Source organism: Setaria italica, chromosome VI (assembly GCF_000263155.2).
Source record: "Setaria italica strain Yugu1 chromosome VI, Setaria_italica_v2.0, whole genome shotgun sequence".
NCBI classification, from domain to species: domain Eukaryota; kingdom Viridiplantae; phylum Streptophyta; class Magnoliopsida; order Poales; family Poaceae; genus Setaria; species Setaria italica.
Window position 1 is genome coordinate 14,514,336 of NC_028455.1, and position 24,229 is coordinate 14,538,564.

General features: G+C 43.2%; 3 protein-coding genes across 3 annotated transcripts; 1 reads left to right on the forward strand and 2 right to left on the reverse strand.

Moving 5' to 3' along the window:
• Nucleotides 1-1,870: 1,870 nt before the first annotated feature.
• Nucleotides 1,871-6,620, reverse strand: LOC101782736 (auxin-responsive protein IAA16-like). Its single transcript, XM_022827573.1, has 7 exons — nucleotides 6,299-6,620; nucleotides 6,107-6,236; nucleotides 4,925-6,010; nucleotides 4,029-4,141; nucleotides 3,450-3,515; nucleotides 2,396-2,472; nucleotides 1,871-2,141 (listed from the first exon to the last, which is right to left on the reverse strand). The coding sequence occupies exons 1-3, from the start codon at nucleotides 6,431-6,433 to the stop codon at nucleotides 5,853-5,855; spliced, it is 423 nt and encodes a 140-aa protein (XP_022683308.1). The 5' UTR covers nucleotides 6,434-6,620; the 3' UTR covers nucleotides 1,871-2,141; nucleotides 2,396-2,472; nucleotides 3,450-3,515; nucleotides 4,029-4,141; nucleotides 4,925-5,852.
• A 2,169-nt stretch (nucleotides 6,621-8,789) lies between these two features.
• On the forward strand, nucleotides 8,790-14,355 carry LOC101783957 (alpha-soluble NSF attachment protein). Its single transcript, XM_004973105.3, has 9 exons — nucleotides 8,790-9,102; nucleotides 9,861-9,910; nucleotides 10,012-10,084; nucleotides 11,207-11,286; nucleotides 11,512-11,663; nucleotides 12,597-12,756; nucleotides 12,841-12,888; nucleotides 13,063-13,143; nucleotides 13,899-14,355. The coding sequence occupies exons 1-9, from the start codon at nucleotides 8,958-8,960 to the stop codon at nucleotides 13,977-13,979; spliced, it is 870 nt and encodes a 289-aa protein (XP_004973162.1). The 5' UTR covers nucleotides 8,790-8,957; the 3' UTR covers nucleotides 13,980-14,355.
• A 1,608-nt stretch (nucleotides 14,356-15,963) lies between these two features.
• On the reverse strand, nucleotides 15,964-19,678 carry LOC101784364 (DNA damage-binding protein cmr1). The gene is made up of 4 exons (XM_004973106.3): nucleotides 18,930-19,678; nucleotides 17,813-18,216; nucleotides 16,571-16,669; nucleotides 15,964-16,480 (listed from the first exon to the last, which is right to left on the reverse strand). Exons 1-4 carry the CDS (start codon nucleotides 19,587-19,589, stop codon nucleotides 16,249-16,251), a joined length of 1,395 nt encoding a protein of 464 aa, XP_004973163.1. The 5' UTR covers nucleotides 19,590-19,678; the 3' UTR covers nucleotides 15,964-16,248.
• Nucleotides 19,679-24,229: the final 4,551 nt, after the last annotated feature.

Sequence of the window (24,229 nt, forward strand, 5' to 3'; positions counted from 1 at the left end):
GTCGCGACTTCTTGAGAGGTGCTGCAGGTTCCTTGCTCGCACCAAACTTTAATCTGGTGCTGCAGACGATGATCGAGGAGGGGTGTTTTGGTCATCATCGCTTGCACCTCTAGGATTCGATGGTGCTAGAGACGGTGATCGAGCAGGATGCAACAGTCCCGGTGGTGACGATGGTCCTGGAGGTGAATGTGCTGGAGATGACGGTCTTGAGTTTCTGAGAAAATGGTAGCTGCGGGGGATCTATGGGAAGTAGTGATGCCTCCTTGCCAGGGATGATGATGAAGCCTTTGCACCATAGAATGATACCGTGAAATGCATCTCCTATTATTCTTTCCCCATCACCTCTCGGGAGATCGAGCTCTAGGCCTTCATATTGACTATCACAAATGTGCTCTACCCCAACACTGGAATAGCCAGGTGGAATCTCCATGCCATGGCTTGTCTGCCCTGACAGGATTGGTAAAGCACTTCCGTACGCCACCTGTACATATAGGAGAAATAAAGAAGTTATCAAACTTCCAAGGTGTGGATCAATTGAGATAATTGTATAAATTATATACATATGTATACATTAATAGTGAGGTTGTCAAATGGTCTGTACAGCTCACATGAGGTGCGCTAAGTGAGCTCACATGAGGTGCGCTAAGTGATGTCATCCACATGGTACCGTTAGTTGTCCTGCGCAACCACGGGTAAGCTTGGCATGTTCTCATTGGGGATCCCTGTGGAAGCACAACTGCTTCGGCGTTGAGAAAGGCTCACGACGACGTTGGGATCCGGCAGAGCTTCAGATTGGGTCATCTCAGTAACTGTTAGGGCCACTCGCCGATTAATTTCTTCCTGCATTCTTACGTCTTGTTCATGCACTTTAGCTTCTAACATGCGCCACCACCTCTCCTCTTGTTGTTCCTTTCTTCTCTTCCAGGCAAACTTCCACGAAACCACCCCGAAGCCTTGGCAATATCCTAGGTCCTGGGAATTCTCGAGCGTCAAAGTTAGCTCATCATTCTCTCCATCATCAGCAGTTTAGCAACCATACTTACATGACATACTCCATTCATCGACCGAAGCTGAACCAAACCAAGACTTGTCCTTGATCACCCACCGCGTGTACCACCTCGGGAGAATCCACAAAATAGCACCAGTCTGTCCTGGTGTTCAGGAAACAGAATCCGGTCTGTCCCGGTCTTCGTATATTCAGAGAATAGCATCGTAAAGCAAGTAACGAGTCAGCAAACAGCACTCTCTTTTTTTTCCCCTTTGTTTTAATTATTTCCCCTCCTTTCCGCCTACTAGCAGAGTGCCGCACGGGTAAAAAAAATCACTAAACAAGAATTTATATCAATAATTTTATATTTATAGCAACGATGTACATATGGCAAGTACTTATTTTAAGGCAAGTACTTATTTTAAGAAACTCCAGTAAAAGTGCAGAGCTAATCAATTAATAATTAAATTTTAAAAATCCTATAATCGATGTTGACTCATATGGAAATGATCCCATCTCAAACATGACTCATACAGCAAACCTCAATCGATAAGCCCATAAACATACGGATGCTCAATTAATCAGTTATCAATTAACTTATTTCTTATTTTTATTTATTTTCTAAATATAGAACCAATCAAGTACATATTGCACAGTATATCAATTACATATTGCACAGTATATGCACGTTTTTAACCCAAAAAAATAATTAAATCTGCCCAATATGATACGGAAACCACGCAAGTCTATTCACGAACGCAATCCATTCGGGGTAAACATATTACATCACGGGAACAGCTCAAACAACACAAGTATTTACTATTTATACAAAAATAGAAAGATAAGCTAGCGTTTGCTAAAACAGCACCAAATAAAACAAAGTAAATGGCAAACAAATGGTAGCATGTTCTTTCATATGTAGTCCATGTTACTGCAACACAATTCACAAATTGAATTCTCAATGTAGAGCAAAAGGGCGTCAAGTAGAGCCAGTCGGACGTTTCACTGGCTGATCATACATCCCATTTACAAGGCCTGCACGGGATAATATAGGCAAACAACTTACTACTGTTAAAATAGTCATTTTCTGATGTGCATTCTGCAACAAGAGGTGTTCCTCTGCCATGACTCCAGGATCCCATTTCAATTCTAACTGCAGAAAGTAGGTAGAACAGCTCAAAGTTTGTCTTAAAGAAACACCAAGTCTAAAATAAATGGTTGGTAAATTAGGATATGATGTACTGCTCTCAAGTTTTATATTTTTTAAATGCTCTATTCCACGTTCAAGCTCCTTTCATTTGCCTCGAGCTATTGCAATCAATGCATATTCATGAAGATCAAAGATTCAAATCTGGAGGCTAATTGATGAATCTAATTGGATTGCAAGAGCATGTGTATGCATTGAACCATTTGGATGTTGTCGTGCTGCCATTCGGGTTGCACCCAGCGTTGCCGTTTGTGTTGCCATCTGCACTGCATTGAACCTGAGTGTGAATAAAGGTTAAGACCCATTCAGAATAAAATGATACTCCCTCCGTTCCACATTATAGATCGTTTTGGCTTTTCTAGGTTAATAGATATTATTATGCATCTAGACGTATCTAGATGCATAATAATATCTATGAACCTAAAAAAGCATACAATTTGAAACGGAGAAGTGTGTGTGTAGGGTGAGTATACTCTAAAGCCAACCATAAAATAATTATTCTATAGCCAGGGCACTTGGCAGAGTCCATGATTGGAATTACTACGAGGGTCCACCTCCCTGCTGATCCGGGCTCCTACGGGACAAGCGAGCTGAGGCGCCTGAGCGACGGAGCCGGTCATTGTGTAATCAATGCTAGAAGAAACGACAGTTATTAGCCATTACTACGTAATCAAAGCTACATTGACGTTCAAAAAAAATTCTCCTTATCAGAACTGCATCATGCAAGCGTATCATACACTGGTTACGAGAATACTTGGGCTTGGTTTTGTCTACACGTTCAAAAACTTACGAGAATACTTGGGTTGGCTGTTTTCTGTAAAGAAATAAAGAATTCTTTTACAAGAATGTGTGGATCACGGTACTAGATTATTATGATTCAATTTTTACGACAATACTAGTTACCAGAAGTTATCTGATGGTTTACTATAATTAGTTAGGAAAGATGATTTAATTTGAATATATCTACTATTTTAGCGGTATGAATTACGATAATGCATGGCTTGTGTACTGGAATCTATTTGGTGGATTACGATGATACATTAACATAGAGGGAAGGTTTAAATTTGAACACAGCTATTTTGGTGGGACATACTTCATTGAAGAACGACTTGGCTTAAACACTGTCCAATAATTTAGAAGGCTCATAGATACATATGTCTACACCCAGAATTTGAGAAAATCATTTATTTGGAGCTTCTCTCGTTTTGTTGCAGCTAGTTGGCCAGAGATATTGAAATCAGATTTCAACCGTACCTATTAGCTGCTCGTTAGTGAGCGCATCTTGCCCAGGACTTGCCAGAAGACCTCATCACCAGAAAACTTCATAATAACAAGGAGAATAGTTAAAAAGTAAGTTCATTTCACATCTGTAACAAGTGTTTAGATGCCTAATAGCATATATGCATGCAGATTAGGCATAAACCAATTTACCACCAATTTTTATGAGAATGGCATCATCAATTCACCACAAAGTCATTTACCACAATTGGAATAATCAAGTTACTATAAAATAATATCGAGTTTATTAAAATCCCTTGTACCAGAACTATGAAAATTGATACTTACATGGTCAAAATTACCACAATGGCATGCTATAATCAATTTACCACAATGGCGCAATCTAGTTACTATACTATATTTCTAAAAAAAATGGACCAATTACCATAACAGCATGACCCATTTACCAGGAACTAATTCGTAACTACTACGGTGGTGTCAACTGTCAAGTTAGCACAACTGCATTTACTATAATCCAATATGCTCGACCATGGGAGTATGATGTAAGACAAATAGACAATGATTAAAAAGATGTAATACAAAAGTATGGTATACCATGACATATAGATTAAATTGTATCACAAGTTATGGCTGGAAGCTTGTTGGCTGGTGTTCAGTGAGCGGTAAATATTAAAAGAGCAGCACAAACCTAAATTGGGCTCCTTTTCCTGCATATGTAGTGATTTAAAATTAGAACGAATGAACTACATGAATGAGAGCAAGCAGGATTGAACCAAGTATGGTAATCACATGATGATCAGATACTAATAAACATCGTTTTGCCTACTGAACACTATGATCAGAGTTCCCTACTCAAAAATCGTACAATGTTTATCATATCAACATAATTGTTCAGACAAAAATATGAAAAGACAACCATCATCTCAGTCACCACAATGGCATCAAGTTACTACAGTGGAATTTACTACAATGGCAGAAACATATGTTAAATATGGAAGTATATCAATTACTATTCCAACTGTCACTGTTCAAATTGAAACAGTTTCAATTTGATCATGATGCATAGAATTCCCAATGACAGTATTAGATTTAGTACTGAAAATGATACAATCTGAACAGGTTCGCCATCATAACAGGGCATGGTGCCTGAACAGTTATCAAAATAGTCCTATAAACATATGAAAGGGTACTGAAAATAGTAAACTGCAGAACTGCTAGGCTAGGGGAAAAAAATCAACACTTCCAGTGCATCTTGTCCCACATGATTACTGCAGGATAAAGACTAGATAACATATCCATGAACACATATCTATGTGATATACTAGCTGCTAAGACATGGAAACAAGAAATCATTTTGCACAAAACTCACTAAATGTTCACCCTATACTAGTGCTTTGTAGTTCAGTTATATAATCAAATTTACTAACTACGGCTTTGGATAAAAAAAGGAAAACAAGAATAATGACCATACAAGTCGATTTTTTACCAACCTTACAAAATCATCTAGAGCATGGCAACTGGCAGGTACCACTTTGATGCTGTTGTTGATCACAAGCTCATTTGCCTAATAAATCTGCTCCTGTGCCTCTGCCTTATGAGGTTGTCTCCCTGTCACTGTTATTTGTGCTCCAGTGCCTATCTGCAATCGTAACTCCCAATTCCTCACGCTACTAATCTGCAATCAGTGATTCACTTACGAGAAACTAAACTAGCATGTGCTATATGTTTTCTTGTATATTCTGGACACAGTTAAAAAAAATGGACAGAGGGTTATTTACGAGAATGCAAGCGATAGCACGTGTTGTTTCATACTTACTACAGTGAAGTGCCCAATTTACACAAATTATAGCATTGAGGAACCGATTTACGATAATTGTGATTACTATAAATAAACATCTAGCAATGATAATGTGACAGGTGATTTACCACAAGCAAGCAAAATGATGCTTGAAGACACGATTTAGCAATGCAAAATGGTAGAATTTTACATAATTCAACAGTATATGGACGATAGTTATGAAGTGATTTACTACAACCAGGCATCAGGACAACGGCTATTTACCATAATTAAATGTCTAGTGCCCAAACTGTGGCAGGTGATTTATCAAGTGCGAAGGATTCAGGATAATGACAGGCTTGATTTGACAATACAAATTGATATGCAGTCACCGTAATTGTATTGGTGTGACTGAAAACAATAAACATTGCCTTCAAAAAATGTGTTGGGTACAGACTGATTTGTTGCACAGAACACTCATCCTTTTATCTCTGGGAGTAATGAGTAAAACACAACGAAAATGATGGCAACTAAGATACTGTCATATTACTTTGACTATGACCATCAGCCTAGAATTCCATGAAATCGACATCGTGACTGATGCGGACAGACATGCTAGCTGATTTTGATCCCGTTCAGACTTACTCCCAAGGGACGTCGCCGACCAGCACCCGGTCGCCCTCCTCGTCCTCGTACACCAGTGTGTACTCGCCGCTGATCACGGGCTCCTCGGCCTCCTCCCCCGCCGCCTCCTCGCCGCAGCACCGGCCCACCGCGGCGGCGGCCGGGTCCCTCTGGGCTGCGCAATCGAGGGATTTTTTTTCTCGCATGATCAGACAACGCGAGCACGCATACACGGTTCTTGGAACAAACGAGGCGGCGATGGAGTACGTACCGGCGAGCAGGCCGCGGAAGAGCTTGCCGACGGCGGTGGAGAGCTCGGCGTAGCCGCCGTACGCCGTGAGGTCCACCTTCTGCCCGATGGGCACTCCGTCCATGTTGATCTTCACGAACAGGCCGCCGCCCTTGTGCGGTTGTGCCCGCCCTCGCCGGCGCCGCCTCCCTTGGCGCCGCGGCCTCCCTTAACTCCGCCGTCCTGATGATGAGCCGACGACGACTGCGGCGACTGCCTGGTGGACGCCAGGTTCCTCCTGATCGACCGCACCGGCGGCCACCCCACCACCGGGCGGAGGGGCCGGCGGGGGCTGCCGCCGCTCACCATATCCCGTGGCGGCAGGAGGGGGCGGGAGGGCGGAGGTGGGCCCGACTCCAGATCGGCATGGGCGAGGGAGGGGGACCTGCCCGGAGTTGGGAGCGAGATTTTGGGCGGCGACTGCGTGCGTGGGGGCGGGCGGGATGGCTGACGGGGAGCCGATGGATTTTGGGCGGCAGCGGCGGAAGCGGATAAGATTGAGGATGGAGCCGACAAGCGGTCCCATGACGAGCTGGATGAGCCTAAAGACTCGTTACTTCCGGCTCACGCTCGACTCCGTCGCTAGGCTCGCCGGCTCGATCAACTATGGAGAGGATGATCTCGATTTAGACGGTTGGATGGTCCGGCTATAGAATAATCTATTTTGTGACTGTTAGAGGGCTGATCGATATCCCGCATGGAAAAATTGCACGTGCAAGCTAGCCTTGTAAAGAGAGTTGACGGAGGGATCCTAGATATAAGGTAATGTGTACGGATCAAGTCAGTACTGAGAGAGCGAAGGGTGATGACGTCGCTAGTCTGTGTGGCGACTGGCTAAGGCCAGGGTGTGGAGGTGGTGCCGTCGAAGACCTCGCATGCCATTCTTTGTCATCGCGTCAGGTGCAGGGTGTTGTGAAAGCAACATGCCAATGACAGGAAGAAGGACTTACTGGTCTGGGCGGCGTTGGCAAAGGCAATGACGTTGCGTTGCCGAAGACCTTGACATGTGATCATATTGAGCGTGACGCAGGGCACTGTGGATGGGATGCTAATATAATGAAGGAAATGGCAGGAATTAGAAGGAAAGATGCACAAGGAAGGATTTGGAATTTTTGAAGGTGAGAGCATGATTTACGTGGGTGACATGAAAATCGCTGAGCAGAGAGGGGGGGTGGGTCACCTGGCAGGTAGAAGTTTTCTCGATGAAAAAGTAACGCTCAAACAGCAGAGTCATTTTATAACACTAGTAAGGTGCGGGTGCGACACGTACGTTTTCAATTGTTTTTGGATCCTTATAATATAGATGGATAGATAGAAAACCAAAAGACCGACTTGCCCTTCGCCTTCTTGACCAGTTCCCAACTCGTGGACTCCTTCCGCTTAGACCTTCAAGCCTACCCAAACCCTAAACGGCATGGCTGGCGCCGATGGCTAACCACTGCAGCCCCTAAAACGAGATTGGGAGGGAGTGGTGACCTACGTGGATCGAGCAGGATGGGCGATGGCTCCTTCGGCGTCGGGAGCGTCAACAATATGTCTTCTGAAAGTATTACCCGAAGAAGGATATTTTTATTACTGGAGGCAAGAGTATGCTCAAGGGCCATCTACTACCACTAACCCAGTGAAGCGCCTCTTTGTGCTACCTCAGGAAGGAGGGGTTGCATCATCAAATAGGACAGAATGATGACTTAGTAATGATGCATGGAATTTGTGTGATATTTTGTGATCCATACTATTAGCTCTTTTAAAATGTCTAGATGCCAAAACAGCCAAATTGGTAATATTGATGCATAGGAATTGTGTGATATTTGTTTGATCCATGCAACTTATAGTAGTAATTTTAAGATGTCTGAATGCCAACCTTTATTATAGTGTAAGATATAATGGACCTCTAATGTATATAACATGCAATCGGTGTTTGCTAATGTATATAACATGCAATCGGTGTTTGGATACGAGGTACTAAACTTTAGGAGGGGTCACATCGGATGTTCGGACGCTAATTAGGAGGACTAAACATGAACTAATTATAAAACTAACTGCAGAACCCCTATACTAATTCGCGAGACGAATCTATTAAGCCTAATTAATCCATCATTAGCAAATGGTTACTGTAGCACCACATTGTCAAATCATGGACTAATTAGGCTTAATAGATTTGTCTCGCAAATTAGACTCCATCTGTGTAATTAGTTTTGTAATTAAATTATATTTAATACTTCTAATCAGTATCTAAACATCCGATGTGACATGTCATAAACTTTATGACTTCGCATCCAAACAGCCCCGTATATAACATGCAATATGATATGTGGTGATATTTGTGGTTTCTTTGTTCCAATTGGATGGTAGGGGTAAAAAAAGAGGCAGCATACATGAAATGCATCATGGATAATTTAGTCTATTTGTAAAAGGAAAGATGAGCAGAATCAAATGGAAGAATTGAAAATGTAGATGATAGTGTGCTTTACAGATTCAGTGGCTAAAACCAGTGCCGTTTTTTGAAATCGGATGTTTTGAACACCAGTGCTATTTTATGGATTTCCCCACCACCTCGCTGTCACAGTGTCACATGCACAAACTCAACAGCGCGGCGGGGCCCATCCAGCCACACCCGCCCGCACGGCCGCGCAACCCCGACCCGGCCCCGTCAACAGACCGCACGACGAAGCAAACAGACACCCGACCCAACAGACATCCCACCTCTCCGCGTGGTGTGCGCCGTTCCCCTTCCCCCTCCCCATCCCCTCCTTTCCCTCCGGCCTCTCCCCTCGCCGGCGACCGCCGCGAAGGAGCAGGCGGAACAGACAAACCGATCGCGGCGGTGGAAGCGATGGGCGACCACGAGGCGCGCGGGGACGACTTCGAGAAGAAGGCGGAGAAGAAGCTCTCGGGTTGGGCCATCTTCGGCTCCAAGTATGAGGACGCCGCCGACCTCTTCGACAAGGCCGCCAACTCCTTCAAGCTCGCCAAGAACTGTGAGCGCCCCTTGCTTCCCAGATCCCCCCTCTCCGCCTCGCTTCTCCCCGTTTACTTTCGCGCCCCCATCCCCCCCCCCCGCCCCCCCCCCCCCCTCCCCCCAATCTGTTTATTTCGATTGTCTCTGGTGGCCCCAGCCGCTAGATCTGCCGCCCGATCGGGGGCCGGAATCGCTACCGCGGTGGTTGGTCCGGCGCAGTAGCGAAGTGGTTAGAACGGGAGTGGGATCTTGGGCCGCGGATCTACGGCCGCGCCTCGTCGTGATCGTTTCGTCTGAGGATGCTAATTAGTGCTGCATGAATTGATTCCATGAGTACGCAGATTGGTCTGAAAAAGAGGGTGACGCCTGTTGTATCCAGCCCCCTCTTTCTAGTTCAAAACATCAAATCATATTGTTTCATTTACCTATCCTGTGTATTCGTTCCAATTATCTTATTTGCTTAGAGTTTTGCTGATCCATATGGTTCACTGGGAGAGACTGTCTGGCACATAATACATGTTCAAGTTTGGTCGTCTTATTGTGCAGTGCTGGTGGGATTGAGGCCCGATTGCATTGATATGCATGGACTATCGGGAATCCATGGACTGTCATATCATTGGGTTTTCTTTAGTTTGTTGGATGTATTTTGTTATTGTCTAAGGATTTCATCAGCATGATAGAATAAAGTTTTGTTCAAGAGATTGATAATAAATCTACCTGGATTATTCAGTGCCATACTTTATTATTTTCAGTGACTAAAATCAATTTATTGTTCAGGGAGCAGAGCTGCATCAGTGTACATCAAGATTGCTAACTGTCATTTAAAGGTTGGTTCTTTGCTTATATTTTGAATTATCAGTTTGTCATCTTGAAAAATCATACTGTTTTAAGATATGATGATTATTGTGCTGAACACTTTGCTGAACAGGGAGATAGCAAGCATGAGGCTGCCTCGGCATACGTTGAGGCTGCAAATTGCTACAAAAAGTTCTCACCTCAGGGTATCTCCACTTTCTGAGCATCATGCATACTCGAACGTTAATTTTCTATGAATTTGTAGTCTTTATCTCGCTATAATTTGTGTAATGCGCACGGGTTTCATGAGCTTTCTTTTGTCATTCTGTCATTTTGTGCTGCACTGCTGCTGGCTCAGTTTTGTTTAATGTGAACCATCCTGATTAGCTTGGAAATGTGCTCGAATTCTTGTTTCTAAAATTTCTCTAGCAACTTGTTATTTTTGTGCTTTAGAAGTAGTAGCATAAACATTGCTGTAATTCCTTTATATTACTTAATTTTTTCAAACACAGAAACAACATCCTGGTATAGAAAAATGTGAATCCCCAGCAGAATATGTGTATGTAAATTGGAGGAGGGAATAGCCCCTGCGTGATTAAATATGCGGCTGAGAACTGTAAATACCAAACAAACCTGTATTGCCAAACTAAGCAGTCCTGATCATCAGAAAAATAAGTTTTCTGAGCTATCTGGCACATTTCCATCAATAACCGCATAAATGTGAATGAAAGATCAGAAAAATAAGTTTTCTGAGCTATCTGGCATATTTCCATCAATAACCGCATAGATGTGAATGAAGGATTCATGCATCTACTAAATTTACACTTTAAATTCACACTATACAACAAATCGTTATTGCAGCATGTCGTTTATTGACAATTCACATATAGGTCCCATAACATAATAGCTAAACTCGAATTCCTTACCAATTGTCTTCCCAAAATTTATTTTTCTGCATTGCTGACCTTCCTTTTTATATCTACTTTAGATGCTTTATTACTGGCCCATATGACCTCGTCCAAAAATTTGATTCATTTGCAGCTGGGAATCAAATGTATTAGGGCTACATACCCTATATCTGTGATCAATAATCTTCTTGCACAATTGTTACTGCTGTAATTGTAAAAAAACCAGGAATTTGTATTGAAATCTCAAATGTTAGGGACTTATGATTTAAATTGTTACATGTGCATTCATCATAAACTTGATTATCATAACATATCCTTGACCATGTGTAGTCTCTCACTCTTCTCTATGATTTTGTTTTTAATTTCTTTTCTGAACATGCTTAGCTAAGTAGCTAACTCATTGTGTATCCTTTAATGCAGAAGCTGCACAGGCACTAAATCAGGCTGTTAATCTTTTCTTGGAAATTGGTAGATTGAACATGGCCGCAAGATACAGCAAGGTGAATAAAGTTTCTTTTTGCAGAGATGTTATTATATGCTACTATCTTTGTTTTTACCTCAGGCAATTCGATTAATGAACTAAGATAACCAGCATCATTTTCCTTTGTCTTTTGTTTCAATGCAACTTATGAGTATCTTTGAAAGATGACCTGTTTCAAAAAGAAGGATGATTTGTTTGAAAAGGATATATCACTCACACTGGTGCAAATTTGATGTGTTTTCAGGACATTGGTGAGATATATCAGCAAGAACAAGATTTAGAGAAGGCTACAGATTACCTGGAAAGAGCGGCTGACCTTTTTGACAGTGAGGGACAGTCATCTCAAGCAAACACCATCAAGCAGAAAGTAGCAGAAATTGCTGCTCAGTTGGAACAGTAAGATTAACTTCATTTGACTTATAGTAATTATCTCCTACTCTGATACCGGATAGTCGGTTAGGTCATTGACCCGGTCTCCAATATGACACTTTGACTTGCAATTTTGTGATGGTATTATAGTTTCAAATAGAGAAAGCTATATACTATCGCAGTATTTTCCATGATGAATCTAGTAGCATCAACCATGTGCTGTCAATCTATGTAACGCTTATATAAATTGATGGGTCAAGTTAAAAATGGTTGACAAACTAGAATCCATGTCAACAGCAATCCATGTCATCAACAATCCATGTCCCTGAGCATGAACTAGGTGATCCCCTCCCCCAGTAATAGTACTGTTATTATGCCTTTTCTTTATAGGGGTTATTCCTTTTTTGTTGGTGACTCAGAATATGAATATTGTTCTTACTGGAGAATGTGCATGTTATATTCAGTAATTGGATTAGATGATTGGTAGAAGCACAATGTGTTCTGACATCTGAGCTACAAGAATTCCTTTTAAGATTATCTCAGTAGTTTTAGAGGTCAAATTCATTTGCCTGAAAAAATTTGTTTGCATCAATGACATACTTTGACTTGTTTATTTATTCAGTATACAAAAATCTCAAATCCTGAATCAAGTGCCGTTGCTAGTGGGTTGCTGCTGATCAGCATCAGCTATATGCTTCAGAAGTTATTAGGCCTATTGATTTGCCAATTATCGTGCTTTGATCGGGTTGCCTTTTTTTGTTCTCTATTTTTCTATCTATTGTATATTCAAACTGGCATACTTATGCCATCAAATATGTTTTATCTTTGTCCAAGGTGGTAGCATAGTAGCTATCTGGATATTTCCATCATTGTTGACTTCTGTTGGTGATGCATACTTTATCATAGTATAATTGCAGGATACCTTGAGTGGTATTTCTCATGCATGTTTTATTATTTTAGGTACCCAAAAGCAACTGAGATTTTTGAAGGGATTGCTCGCCAGTCAATCAACAATAATCTTCTTAAATATAGTGTCAGAGGCATTCTCCTTAACGCTGGCATTTGCCAACTATGTAGAGGTGATCCTGTTGCTATCACAAATTCATTGGAGCGATACCAGGTGTGTATTGTTCTGTTCAGATCCAAACAAGTTAAACATGTGCTGTTTTCATCTTTATAAAGATGTTCTGTTGCTATTTTGCAGGAAATTGACCCGACTTTCTCTGGGACACGTGAATACAAGCTTTTAGCTGTATGGATGTTTATTTGCCCTTTTTTCTTGATTCTTGTTCATTGCATGCCTGATTCGAATAACATTATCTCTAGTGCTATTAATGAAATATAATTTAAACTTTTACTCTAAATTGATCATCCAATCCTAAGATGTTTCCAAAGGAGCTTATACAGTGAAGTATTTTTGTTTCAGGATCTTGCTGCATCGATGGATGAAGGAGATATTGCCAAATTCACTGATGCCATCAAAGAATTTGATAGCATGACACGTTTGGTATGTTTTGTTGCAACCGCTATGTTTTATTTTGAAACTTCAAGTCGCTAATGGGTGCTTTTCCAGTCTCTGTTGGGTAACCTATCTATCTGTAACTTCATGCTTTTTAATTGTACTTATGTTTGGTAACGGTTATATTAGTTTGACTTAGGAATAAAATATACAATTTTAGCCTGAAATTGCATCTGGATTTGGGTGGAAAAAATATCAGCAAACATGCAAATGTCTATACTACATGGTAATTCTACTGTTTCTCCTGGTCACTAACCTCACACAATGTGTTGTGATACTTTTGCACTGGTCGTCACCCTAGCTCAGCAGAGTGCAATTTTAGGGGCCAGAGTTTAGTATGATTTTCAACCTTTTATATAACTTGCTATGGGCCTGTTTGTTTGAGCTTTCTGGCAGCTTCTTAGCGTGAAAAGCCACAAGCTCAAACAAACAACAACTTCTCGTGCAGCTTCCAGAAAGCTGGAAACCTAGAAAAGCTGAGTCAGTTTTATGAGCTTTTTTAGCTTTGAGCTCAGAAAGCTAAACAGATCTTCTAAAAGCTAGTCTATGCTAGCAGCAGCTTTCCAAAAAAGCTCAAAAGCTGCAGATAAATCATGTGTTGCTTCTACAACACAGGATGCCACAGAGCATTCTCTGAGATAACATTGTTAACTTAGAAACTGCTCCAAAAGGGATTATTGCACACATTCACTATATTTGATCCTTTTCTCCCCTGTATCTAATATATAATATGTTGGTCTCAGGATCCTTGGAAAACCACCCTGCTCCTCAGGGCAAAGAACGAGTTGAAGAAAAAGGAGGACGATGAGGACGACCTAACTTAAGCATTATTGTAAAATTCCTATGATATGGTTTGGTTTGTGCCTGCGTTTCAGCGTTGAGGCTTTGGTGTTTCTTATAAATGAACATCATGAGATTAATCACTAGTCCGGTTGTACAGTACTTCGATTTGGGTTATCCTGTTGATTTGCTGTCAAAATGAAAATGGTACCGTATGCTTGTTTCTGGGGTTCCTGTTACTTGGTTGTTTTCGTATTTGTGACGATCTTATTTGCTATGGTAGTCCTATACACCTCTTATTTATTTATATTGGCGGTCCTACTTTATACAGTTTTTTTCCGACCTTATTGTGTTACTGTTGTAAACATTTACCAGCTTTATGAAGTTCATGCAACTGGTGGATTTTGCAGTTGTCTTAAAGTTATGATGTTACTCTGTCCTGACTCCTGAGCGCATTTGTAGTCTATTTCACTGTTTTAAATCGTTATTTTCGTATCTTAAGAATAAGGGAATGTCACATTCATCAAAGTCCGGAAGAGGGTCTAGCGTGCGTGCATATGGTGAACCTTCTCCGTGTTACTTTCTGTACTCGAGAATCTCCATACTTGGCATGTTAACAGTCAACCCTAAAACCCAGTTGCAAGTTGCTGATCTTTCCAATCTCCATTTCCTACATTTTAACACATTTTGTTTTATATATTTTGAAATTTCCACCTTGCTTGTTGGCCAAACGAGGTGGCCTTAAACCCCTTCGAAAATTCGAACTACCGAGAGGCTTGTGTGAAAACTATTGGACCCCTATCAACGCGGTCTCCCATCACATCGCTATGAGGTGGTTTCCACATCCATTTATACGTTGAAAAAAAAGAGGCGAAATAGCAATTTCCTCCCTCAACTTTCTTTAAAGGTTTAAATCCGCCCCTCATTTCGCGATGTGGGTGGGACAGGCGTCTGCGTGCAGCGTGTCTTAAGTCCAATTGCAAACGATTGTAACACCCATTCTGTCCAGTTAATACACCTCTCTTTTTACCCGGAAAAAACAGTACAATTTACAGAGCTGCAGTAACTTCACAGCAACATACACAGAAAGCCACACTAGCTTCCCAGTACCCAATCAGCGAAGCATCAGCACAAGAAAAAGCAAACAGAAGTTAATAAACACCCCTGAGCTCGCCACGACCCACAAGCCAAGTAGTAGTCCCGGGAAAAAATAAAGAAAATTTCTTATTTGACACCACTAAAATGAAGCATTCCTTTCTTGACCCTCAAACTTTTGAAGTTCCCTATTTGACACCAACTTTAAATTGCATCCCTAAAATGACACTTTAGGAAATGTCAGCAGCAGTTTCACGGGGCTAACGGAATGTTATTTTAGTAATGGAATTTAAAGTTGGTGCCAAATAGGTAACTTCAAAGATTTGAGGGGGTGGTGTCAAATAAGGCACATGGCCACACGGCCGCGCTGCTCGGCCCGAGCTGGAGGCGCAGCGCATGGCGTCGCTTTGGGCGCGCGCGAGGCACGAGGGCCTGTTGGAGGTTGCCCGCGCAGGTCCACCGCGCTGCCGATGATTCGGGAGCCGTCTCGGGCCGGGAGGCGGCCATCTGCCGCGGCACGAGCGGTGGCGGCGGCTGAGGCTGGTCAGGTAGCAGAGGAGCTAGACGGCGGCGACTCGGCGAGCGTCGCTTCCATCAACCACTAACCAGGCCCCGCGCTCCATGTGAGTGGTGGCGGTTTATGCAGAGCTAATGCGGTGGTGGTGGTGCCGGATCAGCTGTGTAGCAACATCGATTACGGTTTCCAGCTTTATGAGAGCGTTTATATGCGAACGGAGTTCCATGGGACTGTGGCACCGTGCATGCAGCTGCTCATCGACTCATCATCGAACGATTCTCCTCCTAATCTCCTTCTATCCAATGGCCATGAATAACCCGGACATGGCATGGTGCAGTAGACTGGCCAGTTTTATTTACGTAAGTAAATCGGTATCATCCTCAACAAGAAACTCTAAAGAATCAAAGATAAACAGATTAAGATGGTAGCCAATGCATTTGCATGGGTAAATTGTCCAGTTAATAATTAGACAAGGCATCAGTTCCATCGCATATATTACAATACCAAATGGTTCTGCGGTGCTAACTATTATACATTTTGATAGCAGTATGATGCTAAGCAAGCACCAGGTGTTGTACTCAACCACGAGATGAGGATCTTCCCGGTTAGGAACTTGGGCATAGCAGGATTTCACAGGTGAGTCGGTGAAGATCTTGTTGCTTCATGCTCTGGTCCAGAGAAACACCTTACCACCGGAGCCTTTAAACTCTGGTCCAGAGAAACACCTTACCACTGGAGCTTGCACCAGCCAGGTGGCCAACTTTGTAGGGGTGCAGCGAAAACCGGCATGGGATGGCTGTCATGTGTTCACTCTCAAGAGATGCTGTGTATGAAGCCGAGAGGCTCTTCTCACTGCGATCAACTGAGATAACATCTATTACTCTTTTCATATTCCCAACAAATAGGTTGCTGTCGCTCCAGCTCCAGATTGCCCTGCAAAGCACGAATTGAGTTTCACCATGAAAACAGTGACATGATATTAACTAAAGATTGCGAAACTAAGGTGACAAGAGCTCGCCATACTTGAATGTGGACAGCCATCTGCCTGTCCTGTTGTTATGGTCGAGAACACACGAGTCATCAAAGTTGTCCACATTAAAAATCCGGACAGTGTCATCAAGGCTGCAGATAGTAAGAAACTAAGAATAAGATCATTTGTAACATTTAAACCTGTGATCTGTATCAATATAAACCTGCGAATGGTAGAACATAAGTATCTTTATTATTACATGAGACACTAAGTTGCGGTACTAACAACATAGAAACTATGCTGAATCAGATTAACAAACAGGCATAAGACACATTCTTTTTGTAACTCCCACTTCTTTAGCAACTTCAGAAAGACAATCTTCATTGTAATTTCACTATGTTAATTGATGAGAGGTGATTCTTTAGAACTCATGAGTGGTGTTTCTATGCTCTGCAAACAATCAAAAGGCATATAAATATAAACACGCTAAAGCTCTGATGTGCAACCATATACAATTCCAGTTGCTTGCTTCAGAACCCATGCAGTTTAATTTTGAGAAGGGTATTGATATAGTGCTACTTTTTATTTGAACTGATTGTAGAAGGGAGGAATTTGATTGCCATCACTATTGAAGAGGGAGTCCATTGATGAAACTGGAATAAGGGAGCTTGAGAGTTAGAAAAATAAAATGTTGTTCATAATATTTAGCTCCAAGAAACAGTGCCTTGCCAGTGAATGTGCTAAGAAGATATCTATAGTAGCATAGCAAAGGGACAAATGTCTAAGACTCATGCCACGTACCGCTGCCCCCAAGCTAGTTCTAAGAGATCCAGCCCAAGGTTACCCATCCGCCTCCCAGGATACCGTATAGGCTAGAAGTCATAAAAGCAGCTCAAATCTCACAAATGCTAACAAAATAAAGTCAGTGAGTTAACAATTTAAAACATGCAGTATGTCAGCATTGGTGTTACATGGTAATGGAATGAGTGTAGGAGTTCTGACATAGGAAATGTCACTAAAAATCTGACATGAATGTACTCAGAAGCAGGTGTTTGACTTGGCAAAGCCAATGTTTTATGTACTCAAGTGTCTGGGTAATGGTGATTGGCACAATCAGGTTTCACGTGACAATGATATGCTGATATGCAGAATATGCATTTAGCCATGATATAATGGTGGCTCAATTTAAGATACACGTTCATTATTATTGCAAATAGGTAGGTCCTTTAAACAGGACATACGTGAATCATAATGTTGCCAGCAAAAGTAGCAAAATGGTTAGGAAAAATGAGCACCTGGTTGTTGCAAGCATATTGCCACTGGGTGAGAAATAAGCTGACTGAATGGCTCTGCTGTACTCCCAAACTTTCAAGCACCCCGGACCTTTATTTTTCATACTTCTCATATCCCAAATGCGAACTGTGCGATCCGTTGAGCTTGTGGCAAACAGATATGGGTTCTCCGGACGAAAATCTATTGAATTGATTCTATTGTCATGTAAATTCCATGTAGTTGACACCTTACCTGCCCTTTCATCGAAATGTTTCAAATCATTTCCCTCGGCAAAATATAGGGAGCTGTGACTATCTGGTGCTTGACAAAGCGAGAAAATGGGGGAGTCACACAAGTGGATAGTATTAAAGCTCTCCTTCTCAACATCCATGAGACAAATTTCACCGTGATAGCTAGAGCTGTAAATCTGCAAGTCCCATTTATCATAGATAACAGAATCAGAACCACAAATGAACACGGAAATATTAAAAATAATAAAAAGTTATAATCTGGCAAAACTGTATTGTCCTACAAACATGCCACTATTATTTGCCCAACTTATCATCTGTCTTGTGAGAAGCCACATATGATGGCCAACAATCAAAATTACACAAGCCAGAAATGGATGGCCACATGTTTACCGATAGCACAACATCCATATCGGACATTTCAAGGAAAATTGAGTTTTACTTTAGTGATTTGGCCACATGTCTAATGCAGGGGATGACTGACTGCCAAGGGCTATTAAACCTTCATGAGTCATAGCACTATTACAATATAAAAAGGACCCCTTGTCTCAAACCTCTTTCCTGTCTCCCTCACTCCATGGTTTAGAACATTTCAAGAGTCTGTATCCCACAGCATGTTTCCCTTCCCAAGCCCACTTACCCCTTTCAGAACTTGATACGCATTCTACCATAAAACTCCAATTAATTATAAGCTGTCTCAGGCAATCTAATTTGGCGTATTACTTAGTCCTACAAGTACAATCTTGTACAGCCAAAATACCAAATGTTCAAATAATTAAGCAACAGTGGTAAAACTGATGATTCACATGAACAACAATTGAAATAGCACAATAACAATAATTTGCACATTATCCAGAAAGAGCAAATTAGCAAAAGAAGGAGAAACAATCACCTTCCGCGGATCGGTGGGGTGCACCACAATGCCCCCCACGGCTCCCCTGTGGGGAAAATATTCGAACAACCCGTCTGCACCATCGTCATCCTCATCATCTTCCACGAGACCATCCACATCCCAGAACCCGATATGTCCGACCTTGTTCCCGGCGACCACCACGGTCCGGTCGGCCAGCGGCAGGACCCGCACCGAGAGTATCCTCCCCGGCACCACCCTCCTCACGTTCGCGGGACGCAGCACCAGCTCCCTCCCGGCATCGAACCCGTCCGCCGCGCAGATCCCGCCCTCCGGACGCGGCGTGGACTCGGTGGCGGTGGCGTCTCGCAGGGAGGAGGCGAGGGAGGAGGAGAACCGGGTGGTGCGGGGCTTCGTCGGGGACGGCGGCGTGGGCGGGGAGGAGTTGGCGCCGGGGGAGGCGGACGACTCGCCGGGAGGAATGCCGCGGGTGCGGAGGGAGCGGCGGAGGACGATGGGGCCGGCCGGGCTCGCGCGGGGATGCTGCTTCTTGGGGCGCTTGGGGGAGGAGGGGCGGATGGAAGCGGAGAGCTCGGCGGCCTTGCGGCGGAGGGAGGCGAGGATGGTCTCGTTGCGGCGGATGTTCTCCTCGCGCCGGCGCTCGTAGTCGGTGAGCCCGGCCTCCGGCAGCGGCGACGCCATGTCGGTGGAGTGGATGGATTCTTTCTGGAAGGGGGTCGTGGCAGGGAATGGGGAGGGATGAGTGGAGGGACGCGTGGTCGGAAGGCGGCGGTCGAGGGAAGTTGTTTGAAGGCGAAGGCGGTGGGCGCGGCAAGTGATGGCGGGAAGTTTTGCGGCGCGGGGAGGAGAGTGGCGGGAAACTGAGACGCACGATAGGGCCCACAAAACAGAGAAGCAGGGATCAGACAGCCTCGAAGATGGTGCAATCCAAGGTCCAACGACAGTCCACAGTAGCATCGACGCCGTCAAACTACAATTTTCAACTTAAATTTCTCTGTTATTAGAAATAGTATTTTTAAAAGAATTTCAACATTTCCATCCTTATTCTAGTTATTATTTGATCTCACCATCGTATTCTAGTTTGCCTCTTGATAATCTTTCAAAAAGTTTGCCTCTTGACCTTTTTGAACAACGAAGATGGGATATAGCTCATGTACATGCATGATGGTGAGTCCAACTGCTACATTGTCTTGTCTTGTCTCCTCCAACCCTTTTTTTTTCTTTTGGTTAGCTCTATTTCTTTGCTCTAGTCACTATTGGAAGAAGGTTCATTTGTTCTCCATAATAGAGCTAACGACATCCTTTGAACTTCAGTGTTCAAAATGCCTTAGTCACATTCTTCATAAATGTGCATTCTTTTAGATTATATTAGGAGTAATGCATTGCACTTGTAACCACTTTATTTAACTGTGCAACACAAAATAAAATTTTATCCTTTCGGAGAAACATGGGATAATAAGTTGCAAATTTGCATATCTTCCGGATAACATTTCAAACTTCAATATTTGAACTTAAAAAAATAATAGCAACTCTATCTTAGTGGATTCTAAGTTATAACCAAATATCTATTCTATAGATCTCCAGGAATTGGCTTGTTCCACACTTCCACTATAGATAATCAGTCTTCAGTTAGCATTTGAGGGGATAGTTCAACTTGCCAGTCACCAATATACCTTTTATGGTATGTGAGGATACATGTTATCAATGCTACATGTGCTTGTATGTACATTCAAGACCATATGATTCCTCACTACATTCTTAATTCAATCACTTGGGTCCGTATGAATTTTCATTCATATCTTCGGGATTATTGGTGTTCATTTAGGAATTGACTGATAAGTTATTCATTGACTATATCCTTTAAAGATTTTCTAATTCTTTGAGAATAGTATTTTACTTCCGTGAGAAATTCCCTCATGCAAGAGAGAAGTGATTTACCCGATCCTTTTAATTTGAGATCTTCAATGAACTCTTTTATTTGGAACGTGTTATTCACAATAAGTCACTTTTATGACATTATTTCCTTTGAGAAATTACTCTTATAGAGACTATTAATATATATTCATTCAGGAATATTATCAACCTTAGACATTCAATACTTAGTATGAAATTTAGCTTCTATTTGTTGTGATTTTTATTCTTCGAGGAATGATGAGTGCTTCAAGGATCATCTCTCATGGATTTTCATAATCCATCTATTAACTGTATAATGTATATTTCATTCATTCTTTTCATATGCCAGATATGTAGCAGAATATTCATTTATATATAATGGAAGCTTACTAGTCTTTGGAAAGACTTATGAACCATTGCATTTCACCATACCATTATTTCATAATGATTCATCCAATTTGAAATTTTAGATTCAAATACTTTCTTCATGGTTTGACCTCAATTGCATTCTTTCATTGACCCGATATGAGTGCTTCATACAACTCTGCCATGGACTTTATTTATGGATTCATATTCTCGTTAGAGAAATATTTGCAATGATAGAAGTAATGTTGTCGACATTCATTCTTTTTCTCCCATATCTTCAGGATAAGACTATGATATAGTCAATCTTTTATGCCAACACAAAATACTGTGCGCACTTTATAGTTTTAGGAATTCATCTTCATGATGATCATTTCTTAATTTGTGAGGTATTTGACCATAATGGTGTTCTTCCCAGAATTCTATGGAGATTTGAATAAATTGTTTGACAAGTTCATTTGATCTAAAACCAACAGGCGTTGATGGTGGTTGATCACCGTGAGCAGGGATCCGATGGGGGCCCCTTTTAGAGATCCAGCCGGGGGGTTAGTTTGTGTGAAGAAATTCGAGAGACAGTGAGGGGAGTTTGTTTAGTAGTTGCACTCAGAGGGGTTTTTAGACAGGCTCAGGCCACTCGGAAGCATAATACCCTATGTCCTGTGTGTTGTGTTGCTTAGTATTGCCTGAGAATTGCTTGTCTTTCTTAGTACAAGGGTTGGCCTTTTATAGGCCAGGCCCATGGCTGGGTTGATCGGGGAAGCCTTTCGCCCCAATCATCCCTTCTACTCTTTTGTGTGTGAATGCGGTAGCCCAATGGCCACCCTTCTTGCTACAGTTCTCCTGACGCGCCATCCACTTGCCATGACGCCCCTCGCCTTGACGCGCACGGCTTCACAGCACCTAACCAGGTCCTTTGCACGTTAATCTCCTCTTTTTACCATTTTATCCTGTTGAGCACTTGCACCTATGGGCCCGAGCCCTCCATCCCGAGATGGGGTGCGTTGAACCTAGCTTCCGGGTTCCTTCCCGGGAGGCCCTCGCTGCTCCCCGGGGTCGTGGCGTGGGTCCCATTCCTTTGGCAGAGAGCGACCGGGAGCAAGGCAGGCGCCCTTTGACATGAGGATTGCACTCGCCGTCCTGTGGACAGGACAGGTGAGGCGTCAGTCCCTTGAGGCGCCCAGGCCGTGTCTCATCAACTGTAATGAAAGAGATATGAGGCAAGGAAAGATTAGATTCATTATACAGGAGCACAGGCTACAACCATTTATAGGCTTGGGAGACCAGGCGCAGGGGGCAGCTATGGTTAGGAACCCTAGCCGCCACCTGTGACTCGCTAGGGTCGGTGGCGCCCATAGGCGGGCTGCTAACCGGCCCATACACATAACAGGGCCCGTGGGCCCATAAATAATTACAATCTAACGCCCCCCCGCAATCGGAACATCGGCGCAGCGAACGTTCAGACTGGAACGGAACTCAGTGAACATTGAAGATGGCAGTCCTTTGGTGAATATGTCGGCGAACTGCGAGGTTGTCGGGACATGAAGAAATCTAATGTTGCCAAGGGACACGCGCTCCCGAACAAAATGAAGATCAATCTCCACATGCTTGATGTGCTGATGATGGACCGGATTGGATGCCATGTAAATGGAGCTGATGTTGTCACAATAGTCCAGAGTGGCACGAGACGGCGGGGCACCCAACTCGAACAAGAGCTCACGAAGCCATGTAGCCTCAGCACAGAGTTGGCGATAGCATGGTACTCAGCCTCAACACTGTAGCGAGAAACAGTGTGCTGGCGTTTGGAGGACTAGGATACTAGATTATTGCCGAGGAAGACTGCGTAGCCAGAGGTGGAACATCAGGTGTCTGGACAGCCTGCCCAGGCGGTGTCGGAGTAGACCACAAGCTCGGAGAACGACGATGGCCGAATTTGAAGACCTAGAGTAGCAGTGCCACGGAGGTAGCGGAGGATGCGCTTGAGAGTGACCAAGTGATGTTCCCGGGGATCATGCATATACAAACAGATCTGTTGAACGGCACAAGCGATATCCGGTCTGGTGAAAGTCAAGTACTGCAGCGCACCAGCAAGACTGTGATAAGATGTGGCATCCTTGACAGGTGGGCCGGCATCAGCAGAGAGCTTGGCACAGGTGTCGACTGGCGTGGCACAGATCTTGCAATTAGACATATTGGCGCGCTTCAAAATGTCAAGAGTATACTGATGCTGCGACAAGAACAGGCCGCAGGCGGTACGCCGAACATGAACTCCCAGGAAGTGATGAAGATTACCTAAATCTGACATAGAAAACTCTTGCTGCAAGGCTGCAATAGTGCGCTGAAGAAGATTGGGAGTAGATGCAGTGAGAACAATATCATCAACATAGAGCAGGAGATAGACGATGTCAGCGTCACGGCAATAGATGAACAACAAAGTATTTGACTTGGCCTCATGAAATCCAAATGAAAATAAGTAGGAAACGAACCTGCTGTTCCAAGCACGTGGAGCCTACTTGAGGCCATAGAGGGACTTGTTGAGCTTGCAAACAAAACCTGGACGAGTTGGATCCTCAAAACAAGAGGGCTGAGTGCAATACACAGTTTTAGACAAAGTCCCATGCAGGAAAGCATTCTTGACATCCAACTGATGAATTGGCCACTGTCATGAGAGAGCCAGAGATAGCACCGTGCGAACTGTGGTTGGCTTCACAACCGGGCTGAAAGTCTCGTCGTAGTCAATGCTAGGATGCTGTGTGAACCCCCGAAGTACCCAACGTGCCTTGTACCTTTCCAGTGAACCATTCGCATGGAATTTGTTTTTGAACACCCATTTACCTGTGACAATGTTAGCTCCAGGAGGATGAGGCACCAAGTCCCAAGTGTGATTCCGAAGCAAAGCATCATGCTCCTCCTGCATAGCTGACTGCCAATGAGGATCAGTGAGAGCGCTCCGAAAGGAGGTGGGCACCGATAACAATGTGGTGGTGTGAAGCAGAGCCGGGAAGCGATGACCGAGCTTGGACTGAGTCAGCATAGGGTGCTGATTTACCACTGGAGGGCACGGGACA

Coding starts and splice junctions, on each gene's coding strand:
- LOC101782736 (XM_022827573.1), bottom strand. CDS start 6,433: ATGGTGAGCGGCGGCAGCCCCCGCCGGCCCCTCCGCCCGGTGGTGGGG. Junction 6,237..6,298: donor CTCATCATCAGGACGGCGGA/GTTAAGGGAGGC, acceptor CAACCGCACAAG/GGCGGCGGCCTGTTCGTGAA. Junction 6,011..6,106: donor CTTCCGCGGCCTGCTCGCCG/GTACGTACTCCA, acceptor TCGATTGCGCAG/CCCAGAGGGACCCGGCCGCC.
- LOC101783957 (XM_004973105.3), top strand. CDS start 8,958: ATGGGCGACCACGAGGCGCGCGGGGACGACTTCGAGAAGAAGGCGGAG. Junction 12,889..13,062: donor GTGAATACAAGCTTTTAGCT/GTATGGATGTTT, acceptor TTTTTGTTTCAG/GATCTTGCTGCATCGATGGA. Junction 13,144..13,898: donor TTGATAGCATGACACGTTTG/GTATGTTTTGTT, acceptor TGTTGGTCTCAG/GATCCTTGGAAAACCACCCT.
- LOC101784364 (XM_004973106.3), bottom strand. CDS start 19,589: ATGGCGTCGCCGCTGCCGGAGGCCGGGCTCACCGACTACGAGCGCCGG. Junction 16,670..17,812: donor AATATGCTTGCAACAACCAG/GTGCTCATTTTT, acceptor TACTATCTGCAG/CCTTGATGACACTGTCCGGA. Junction 16,481..16,570: donor AGATGGCTGTCCACATTCAA/GTATGGCGAGCT, acceptor CGTGCTTTGCAG/GGCAATCTGGAGCTGGAGCG.